The sequence below is a fragment of the Prionailurus viverrinus genome, chromosome C2 (genome assembly GCF_022837055.1).
Source record: "Prionailurus viverrinus isolate Anna chromosome C2, UM_Priviv_1.0, whole genome shotgun sequence".
Lineage (NCBI taxonomy): Eukaryota > Metazoa > Chordata > Mammalia > Carnivora > Felidae > Prionailurus > Prionailurus viverrinus.
Window position 1 is genome coordinate 90,742,344 of NC_062569.1, and position 10,180 is coordinate 90,752,523.

Here is a 10,180-nt window from a genome sequence, read left to right on the forward strand (position 1 = left end):
CTGCTGCCCTGTCACCCCACCCCGCTTCTTTGTCTAGCTCCTGAGTACGCAGGGTCAAAGTGAGGCTGCCTGCCAGGGCTGAACAGAGCAGTCTGAGCTTCCCTCACAACCCCACCCCAGTGTTCAGGCAACCGCAGCTCCCCTCCCATTTTGAAAACAATTAAGAAGGCCTGTACACAGGTGTGTGGGGTTGGGGGTGAGCATGTCTCTACCTGGCAGGCGTGTCAGCCTCTCTCCACTGAACCCCTGCAACAGGCTCATGATGCTTACACGTCCCTTCATCTCCCGTCCTCCTCCAGGACTTTTGGGAGGTGGAACAACATCAAATACATACCAACAAGCAAAAACCTGAACACAGGTCCTTGGGTTGTGTGAGTGATAGTCGGGTGCTCCCCACCCGCCCAGTCTAACTCAGCAGCTAATTTTGCTGTTGGATCTAAGGTCATGGTGGGTGGGTGTGGTGCTGGCAGTGAGCTGGGGAAGCCCGAGGTCCTTCGCTTCCCTGAAGCGTCTGTACCAGGAACACACCCTTATCCGCAAGCCTGCCCCTGGCCAGACCACTGGGTCTCAGGTCTTATCCCTCTCCCACAGCATTGACCTTATTAGGATCAGTAAGGGGGCTGTGGACCCCTGAGCCCTCCACCTGGCCAGAGCCCAATCCTAGAAGCGGTTGGCTGTGTTGGGAGCTGCCCAACGTCACGTCTCAGGGCAGAGTTGTCCAGATGTGGTGGGAGTTCCTGGTCAGAACCCTGGGGCCTTGGCCTGTGCTCCCTGCAGTAACCAGTCTCTGACTATCTCAACCCCAGCTTCCACCACCAGCTGCCTGGCACTGGGCAGATGCACTCTGGGAAGGGCATGTGTTATGTTTCTGCCACTGCTGGGCTGATCAAAGGAGCTAGAGTGCTCCTGGGCCCCCAGGCATGTGGTCTCAGCAGTAGTAGCACCGTGGGCAGCCTGTGCATTTTCCGAGGCAGATGGCCCGGCTGGGGCTCTTCCAGGGAGTAACCTTCGAGAAGTACAGAGATTCCCACTCTGGCCTACTCCCGCTGGCTCACCTGTACCAGAGCTAGGCAGAGGGTGGCTTGGGAGGAGGGGCCTGATCAAGGCATCTCAGAAGCAAAGGTCCCACTGGACCCACGTGGCATCTCAGGATCCAGGAACTTCCTTAGGCATAACCCCTATTGTCAAGGCTGTGTTTCCAGTGGCTCTAGGACTGATGGGCTGTGGGTCCTCTCACCTCAGGTGCAAGGCTAGGCCTCTGAGCCCTGGGGTCCCTGAGCTTTCTACCCTACCTGCTGGACCCAGGTCCTGTGGCTTTGGGTGGGTGTGCCAGCAGTTTCCCCATGAGCAGCCACCATCCACAGGGAGAGCCAGGGAAGTGGTCCTGGTGCTTTTGGAGGTTGTAGCTGCAGCCAAATAGAAAGGCCTCCAGGTTTAGTTAGGAAAGCCCCCAGCAAGCTGGCTAGATCTTTTCAATGGCCCTGCTAATGACCCTTTACCTGCCTGTTTTACCAACATGATCACTCCCAGTTAAAGGGGCCATTTTGTTTGCCATCAAGGGGGAGGAAGCTAGCAGACTGCACTGTGTACCTCCTGTGTCACATGAACTCTGGTCAGATGGCTCCTTGCACACTTTGGTGCATAACTATCTCTGCTCTTCAGGCTGTGGGCCACTATTGGCCTCTTGATTTGAGGGCTCTTAAGCTAGAGGGTGAGTGACCACAAACCCCAATTTCCCAGACCCAGGACCCAAACTGGGGGGAACCAAAGTCAATGGTGATGTGCCCATCCCACCCCTGGTGGCACTTTGGGGCATCTGTACCTTCTGGCCCTGGGGTGAGTCTGCTCTGGTGGGAACCAGGGAGATTGGTGGGGCTTTAAGCCATCGTCCCAGTGGGGTTGGTCTATTAAGTGATCCTTATCAAACTGCTTTTCTGATTGTACTTCCTGATATGAAGAAGAAAATGGACAGTTGTGGAGCACTTGGTAGCTGGAGGGCCACTGGGGCTGTGGTTTTGGCCATCCCTGTAACCCCCTGCCTTGGTCTAGCTTTGGTCGGACAGGATGCTCTCAACCTGTCTTCCAGGACCCGTTTCCAGTCCGGGGTTCCCTCCTTCGGGGCCAACACATTCCGAGGGACAGGCAGGCAGAGCCCAGTTGGATGTGTACAAGTGTCTCACTTTTCTGGTGCTTCCTCATGGAAAGCCAGAGGTGGGGACAGCAAGGGGACAGAGGCTGGGCACAGTGGAGGTCTCGGGTGTACGCGGGCAGGCCGCATGCCTCTCCTGACCGGGCACCGTGTCCTAGGCCACGGAGGAAAAGGAGGAGATGGAGGAGCTGCAGGCCTACAACCGGCGGCTGCTGCACAACATCCTGCCCAAGGATGTGGCCGCCCACTTCCTGGCCCGCGAGCGACGCAATGATGAGCTCTACTACCAGTCGTGTGAGTGCGTGGCTGTCATGTTCGCCTCCATCGCCAACTTCTCTGAGTTCTACGTGGAGCTGGAGGCCAACAATGAGGGTGTTGAGTGCCTGCGACTGCTCAATGAGATTATCGCCGACTTTGACGAGGTGCGACGGGTGGGCAAACAGGAGAGGGGTGGGGGAGACAGGCACCTTGCCTACATTTCTTCCTCTATTGTGTTACAAAGGAGAAAACAGGCCTAGAGACACTGCTTGCCTAAGGTCAGTGCTAGTAGGTGGAAGAATGGGGGTCCCAGCCCAGGCGTTTGGAATTTGAAGTCTCTGCAGGTCTGTTGTCCCACTGAGGCCCTGCCCAGCTACCTTGCCAGCCACTCTCCATCAGCCACCGTTCCTTTCCCACCAGGCTGGGGCCCAGCCTTTGAGGGAGTCCAAGGAAGGAGGGACTCCTAGGTTAAGGGAGAAGGCAGGACAAAGACGCAAAGCCCGGAATAGCAGAGGTGGAAACACAAACGTGTCTTATTTACTACACCCTCGCCAAGCACCTAGTGTGTGCCAGGTGCTGGGGGTTCTGTGCCCAATAGGGCATTTCGACCCTGGGAGCCCCCTGAGTGGTGAGGGTGAGAAGGTCAACCCCAGCGGGAATACAGAGCCTTGGGAGGAGGAAGAGGAGGATGGAACTGGGAACGGGCTGTGCTGGAAACAGCCCATGAGGCTCCTGGGGCAGAGTGTAGCTGGAATTGACTGAAGTTGGGTCTGGGCAGGCTTTTGACAGACAATGGAGATAGAAGGTGGGTGTCTCGTTGGACAAAGATGAGGTGGTGTCCCTGGGAGGGATGGGGATATGAGCCAGGGAAGGGAGGAGATGGCCACCAGCCCCTGTTGGGGGCAAGAGACGCTGAGGTGACTAGTGGGCTGGCCTGGGGCTCTTGGTGCAGGGCAGACAGTGACTCACGGTGACCACACACGGGTAAGTATGGGAGGAGGCCTGCTCTGTTGGCCTCACACTGAGCTGGTGTGGAGTTGGGCCTCCTGTGTGAACTGGAAGGACACGAGGGGCCATGCTGTTGCCCTTCCCCCATAGACTTCAGTGCCCCAGCCTTGGTGGTAACCCAGGTTTGGCCTCCTTCCATCTAGATCATCAGCGAGGATCGGTTCAGGCAGCTGGAAAAGATCAAGACCATTGGCAGCACCTACATGGCTGCCTCAGGCCTCAATGACTCTACATATGACAAGGTGGGCAAGACCCACATCAAAGCCCTGGCTGACTTTGCCATGAAGCTCATGGACCAAATGAAGTACATCAATGAGCACTCCTTCAACAACTTCCAGATGAAGATCGGTGAGCTTGCCTTCTGGCCAGTCCAGCCTGGGAAGAGCAGGTCGGGTAAAAAGCTGCAGGGCCTTGACAGGACTGGAGAGGAGGGTCGTGGAGGGAAGGGTCTTAAGGACTGACGGTGTTTCTATTTGGGAGCTTCTGCTATGTTTGCAGTCCTACTTCACACACAACAGTGAGGTTTAATGTGGCCCCATGTGACAGAGGAGGGGGAGCGCCCAGGGGCTTGGAAACACGGCAGAAAATGTCTAGACAGTGTCAGTTAAGCCAGGTGTGTTGGGTAAGGTTCTTGCTTGAAGAGGAGGGAGGGCATTTGAGGTGGGGAGCCAGCATGGCAAAGCCTGAGGGGCAGGGTGATCGGGGTTGGCGTGCCTAGGACTGGGAAGGTGGACAGATGAAAGCAGAAGTGCCAGGAGGGAGATGTCAGCCTTGCTTCCTGGAGCTGGGTCACGGTGGCCTCCCTGCCTGAGCTCAGACGCCCAGGGGAGGATCACCTGGACAGAGAAGACACTGTGGGTTAGGAGCAAGTTACTAAGAATGAAAATGGTTGCGCCCCTGAAAGAAAACAGGAGTGATGAGGAAGAAAAGGATGAGTTCTGGTACGTGTGGTTAGAATGAACTGAAAACTGAAATGCCACCAACAGGGATGATTAAGGACAGGCAGTGGGATGCTGCAGTGAGTCACTGGATCCTTGAAGAGGGTGGTCCTGGTGATGGATTTGCAGGAGCTGAGACCTGATTGGGGGTGAGGACACAGGAACAGTGCTGTGGGAACAGACCCCATGGTCTGGGTTGGCAGGCATTTCGTGGGAACTGCAGGGTAAAGCATGGTCTCGGGCCTGGAGGACACTGGCGGTCTTCAGACTGAGTCCAGAGGAACTTGCTGAATGTCAAGGGAGGAATGATACTGTGGTGAGCACTGGTCTGAGCCCTGATGACATTGCTGACTTCTGTCCCCTGCAGGGCTCAATATTGGCCCCGTGGTGGCTGGGGTGATCGGGGCTCGCAAGCCTCAGTACGACATCTGGGGCAATACAGTGAACGTGGCCAGCCGCATGGACAGCACCGGTGTGCCTGACCGCATCCAGGTGAGTGCCGGAGCATCCACCACCCGGCTCACCCCCATGGGGGCCTCTGCCTGATACTCCAGGTCCCTAGTGCAAGCTGCCCACAGTCACCAGTCAGAATTTCTGCAGCCAATTTTGAAGGTAGCTGGCACTGTCTCGAGAGCTTGGAGATCATTGTGTTTCAGGCCCTCAGGACCTTGGACAGATCTTCACTCCTGTGCAAAGCCCTCTACTGGCCACAGAAGGAATTGGGGGAGTAAAGGCGGGAGCCACTGCTGATGCTAAACCAGGAGTGCTAATGCCACGACCCAGGCATACAAGGGGACACCAAGATGGTTGCAGGGAGCAAGGTCTTGCCAGTTGGAGCCCACAGCACTCAGGGCCTGGTGCAATAGAACCAGGGAAGGTCAGTGATCCCTGGGATGGTGCTCCCACCACCCTAGTTGCCAAGGGGCATGGCCAGAGACCCAGAGACTTTTTCTCCTCTCTTCATCCTGTGCAAGCTGGCTCTTGCAATTCCCAGGACTACCTCTCTTCAACTGCTTTTGTTTTTCTTAGACTGCCCTTAATTCCTTCTGCTCCCGTCTGACAACAGTGAGGTCCTGGATTGGGCTGTATTCCTGTACCTCTGAACCCCCAGGGCCCCCATAAGGCCTGCCATAAGTGGGCAGGTCACTTAGCCTCCCTGATCTGTTTTCCCAAGTTTGAACTCTGCTCTCTTCATGGCCCTTTGCTCACACTGACACTGCTTAAATGTCCCTTAAATCCTCTCTTCTGTGGGACCTCTGAACAAAGGGTCAGCCCAAGCACGGCCCTGGCCTGATAGGTGCTGTTAGAGGAACCTGGCCAAATGGCTTTCTCTCACTTCTATCCCTGTGCCAAAGGGAGAAGGGACAACAAGATGGCAGCTGGGGAGAAAGGAATGTGTGTTTGCAGAGTGTCCGACCCCACCCACAGACAGGTGTGAGGGACTCTGTCAGCAGCCACACAACGGCCCGGCACCTCACCTTTGCATAGGGCTTTCCCATTCGTGGAATACACGTGATAACCCAGTAGGGTCACCTTCCAGCAGACCATCTAGAGATTTCTGGCCCCTTCTTCCCTGGCCTGACAGCTAGGCAGGGCCAGGATCCTCAGCAGAGGTTTTGTGGGGTGGCTGGCGGGGCGTGTGGGCTGTACTCAGACGGCTTTTGGGTCACTTCATGAAGCATTCATCTGTATTGCTGCTCACATCAGCCCTACAATAGTGCAGTGATTACTGAAGCCACTGGTGAGTTCCCCTCTTTGTTCCAAAAGCTAAAGCAGAGATGGGCACTAGAATATAGAACTGAATCCACACTCTGCCATTTGTTAGCTATGTAGCCTCAGACAAGTGATTTAGGTTTCCTGAGGCTGAGATAACAGTATTTACCTCATAGATTCAGTGAGATAAACAGTGGCTCTCCATCTGTGGTGTGAAAAACCAATTTCCAAGAACATCGCTGATCTGTCCTGGAGCGAGACTTGGGTGGACACGCTGGGCCCATGCTTGGTATCAGTGGGGCAGCGTCAGAATGCTGTGCAGTTCTGCTCAGCTTCTGCACCTCTCTCTGCACAATGACAGGCAGTTCAGGGACCACAGGCCACCCTGCCTGGCACAAAGTAGGTGCTGTCATCCTTCTTGTTTCAAACAGGCAAGTCTAGGGGCGAGCAGCTGTCAGGGTGCCACCCACCCTTGTGTGTTGGGGACAGTCGGACAGAGCTGCCTGACAACAGGCTCACGGCTTGGCTCAACAATGGCCTATCCACTCCCCTTCTTTGCCTCCTCAGGTCACCACAGACATGTACCAGGTGCTGGCTGCCAACACATACCAGCTGGAGTGCAGGGGCGTGGTCAAGGTCAAGGGCAAAGGAGAGATGATGACCTACTTCCTCAACGGTGGGCCCCCGCTCAGTTAGCAGCTGCCAGCCAGTGATGCCAGGCAGCCTGGCCTCCAGAGAAACGGAAATGGCTTCTTTGTATGCCGGAGGGGGGGCAGGTGGAAGCCTGCGCTCTAGCCCACGTGGCTGCGCCGGTGAAATTCTCCACTTTGACTCCAGAAGCAGCTTCTGCCTTTGTGGGCAGGCCGCAGCCTCCGTCCCAGGCCCCAGGGTGCCAGCGTCCTGCGAGCACCAAGCTGACCAAAGATGTTTCCTCCGTAGAAGACTCCACTAGGCGCGATCCGAATCCCGAGTTTTCTAACGGATGCTGCTGCGCAGGTGGAAAGGAGCTGCTGAGTGCTTACGGTGTGTGGCAGCCGAGTGTGCAACGACAGAGCTGAGGGGGAGGCCTCAGCCTCGGGTGGGTGGGTCGGTCGGTGGCCCAACTCTGGCCCAGGGTAACCCAGCGGCCCCAGGGGTCCACTTCCCTGTGTGAGCCTTTAAACCCCTGACAGAGGCCACGGCCCCTGCCCCATGGAGGGGCTTGCTGGCAGGAGTGCTGGCTCTGGAGGGACTGCGGCCTTCTCCGCAGCCCTCCTCCTCACCTACACAGGTGGACAACGCCTCTTGGAGGGGAACAGAACAAATTGTGAGGGGGAAGTGAGAAGATGCGAGGCAAGGAGGGGTGGTTCTGAGAAAAAGAAAATATTTATTAAATAAAACAACTTTCTGTGCCCTTCTTTAGACTATGCTAGTTGTATGCGTATAAGAGACCCACAAGCAAACAAAGATGCCACTGGTGGTTGGGGGGAGGGCAAGGATCCCAACTTGTCTTTTTTGTATTTTTTATTTTGTATTATTGAAAACCTTGGAGATCTAACAAATATACCAAATTCTATATTTTGTAAACTATATTAGAAAACAGCTGTGCACAGCGTTTGTACTGTACGTGTGTCAGCGTATGTACTGGTGTAGATGTGTGTGTGTTTATGCCATGGAACTGGTCACATGCAGGATGCCTCTTGCCCTCACTTCACTTCAGATTAGGCAGTTTTGGGTTTTCCCAGGTCCAACCAGAGCAGTGAGCGTGTCCTTTTGGGGTGCCCTACAGTCAGAATAAATGGGAAGGTGCATGCGTACATTATCCCATCTCTCTAACACATCACTTCCCCTAAGTAAAATGCAAATGGATAATAAAACAAAAACTGCCTTCCCATCTCAGGCTCAGGTGGAACCAAGGGAAGCAGCCTCAGCCTGCAACAGACAGCACGGCCCCTGTCCCCTCTTCTCCCTGAGATGCCAACCATTTGCTGCCTGCAGAGAGGCAGCTGTGAGAGCTCAGGGATGGCCGCAGGTGCTCAGCTGGCGGGGGGGGGGGGGGGGGGGGGGCGGTGGTGGTGAGAAGCCTTACCTGCCTACCTTTCTCAGTTGGCTACCGTGCAGGTGGCTCGCCCAGAGATAGTGCCTCAGACTTGGGGGTAATGTGCAGCCCTCGGGTTCAAGGAGGGTGGTGGCTTTGCTCTTCATCTGCAGACCAGAGAAAAGGATAGAGCCTAGCTAGCTTCAGTGTCCAAAGGGCAAAGCTAACAGAAATTTTGTTTTGTCTGGTTTTTGGTTTTTTGGGAGGTGGAAGTGAAATATATTGGAAAAAATTATATTTGTTATATCCTCTGAAGGTATAAAATGGAAACGGGCTTAAAACTGAAAAATGATATATTATCATAGGGATATATTCAAACAGAATCCTTGGGTCCTGTGCCATCTTTTTGTTGCTTCTCAGGGCAGAATTATTCTCACCTCTAACACGAGCTTGAAGGAGGTAGGGCGGCAGCTATATGCCAACTGCAAAATGTTATTTTGATCCCCATCTGCACCACCTCTCACTGGACACTAGCACCGGCCTCCCATTTTTTCTTCAGTATATGTGCTGCCGAAGCGAGCTCCCCTTTCCACACACCATCTCTCACCCCAATTTGAACACAGCTCTGAGAAGCAAAGTTTACGGACCTAAAACTGCCAGCTCAAGTCTGTCCATGCTTCTGCTGCTCTGTCCTTTGAGTTCCGCATTGCCCCTCTTGCATCTGTTGGGGGGGACTGGCTTTCTCCATGGTGGCATTCTCAAGTCCCCGGCCCCTCCATAGCACCCACCAGTGGTGCTGGGTTTTAATTTTGCTTCCAACCTGAGTAACGTGTGCGTGCTGAGTTCCTCCGGTGGTTCCTCCCATTGGTTACGGTCTCCTTGGCCTCTCGGGGGCCCATCCCTCCTATCCCAGCAGTGACTGGCGACACCATGCAGTGCTAGCTCTTCATTCCCTCCAAGGGTGTGCACTCTTTTTATTCCTGCTCTTGCAAAAACAGATAGGATTATGATTTCCCATGGAAATTGAAAAGTCTACTTAAATAATTTAACTATTAAACACTTTCACTGGTAATGTGTCCTGGTCTGATTTGTGGCTTGGGCCAAGGGCCTGGTTCCAGTCTGAAGAACAGTGCCCTCAGCCCTTGCTGGGGCACTGGGCAGGGAGCCCCAGAGGGCAGAGACCTACCTTGAGTGGGGAACAGCACGCTGCTACGGGGAGAATGTCGGCGAAGGCCTGCAGTCATTGTGGCAGTCAGGTGAGACAGCATTGGTGACCTTGGCGAGAGTTAGTTCACTGGGCTGAGGAGCAGGTTCCAGAGTGCAGGGGGCTAAGGAATGAGGAGGTGAGAGACACCAGGAGTGAAGGGACAAGGGATTTAGGATGGGACCAGAAAAGATGCAGGGTTGAGGGGAAGAGGTTTTAAAACAAGTGAGCCCAACTCATTTCTATGCTAAGGGAAAGAAAGTTGAAAATACAAGAACACAGATCATCGAAAGGACCCAAGTAGCAGGGAGGACAGGGAGATGCAGGCTGAAAGTGTACTGATTGGACTTGGGCAGCTAATAACCGTGGCTACCATTTACCGGACACTATGTGCCAGACACAGGGATAAGCATCACACAAACTTCATCTCATTTAATCCCCCTGGCCACCACATTTCACTGATGAAGAGATACAGAGAGGTTGAGTTACTTGCCTAAACTCCTACAACTGGTAATTAAGAGAGAAGAGATTCAGAGCAGGCCTGTCTGCTAAGCCCATACAGGTAGCTTCATGCATGCCCCAGGACTCCTCTTACCTCGAGAAGAAAGGAAAGGTGGCAGAAAGGCAGTTCCTGTCGTCCGCACCCATCAAATGCAGGGCTATATTTGGGGTCAGGAAATAAAACCAGAGGGATCTGGTCAAGTGAAAATGAAGGAGCCAGTGAAAAAGACTTCACTGGGTTTATTTCAACAATGGCCACATGGAGACATAGCCATGGCAGTCCTGGTCATAGGCAGGTCCCCTGCTCCAAGGAATTGAATAGCATTAGCAATCCCACTGTCCATGGTAAAGGATGCAATGGTATAGAGCTCATGTTTAACTCTGAGAACTTT

At 54.2% G+C, this 10,180-nt stretch overlaps 1 protein-coding gene across 1 annotated transcript in view; it reads left to right on the top strand.

Annotated features, from left to right (window-relative positions):
• The window catches only part of ADCY5 (adenylate cyclase 5), a 146,712-nt gene extending 139,245 nt beyond the window's left edge, over positions 1-7,467 (top strand). Inside the window, exons 18-21 of the mRNA XM_047874109.1 lie at positions 2,308-2,571; positions 3,559-3,763; positions 4,721-4,845; positions 6,634-7,467. Of these exons, the coding sequence (XP_047730065.1) occupies positions 2,308-2,571; positions 3,559-3,763; positions 4,721-4,845; positions 6,634-6,762 (723 nt within the window). The 3' untranslated portion in view covers positions 6,763-7,467. The remainder of the gene's footprint in view (positions 1-2,307; positions 2,572-3,558; positions 3,764-4,720; positions 4,846-6,633) is intronic.
• Positions 7,468-10,180: the final 2,713 nt, after the last annotated feature.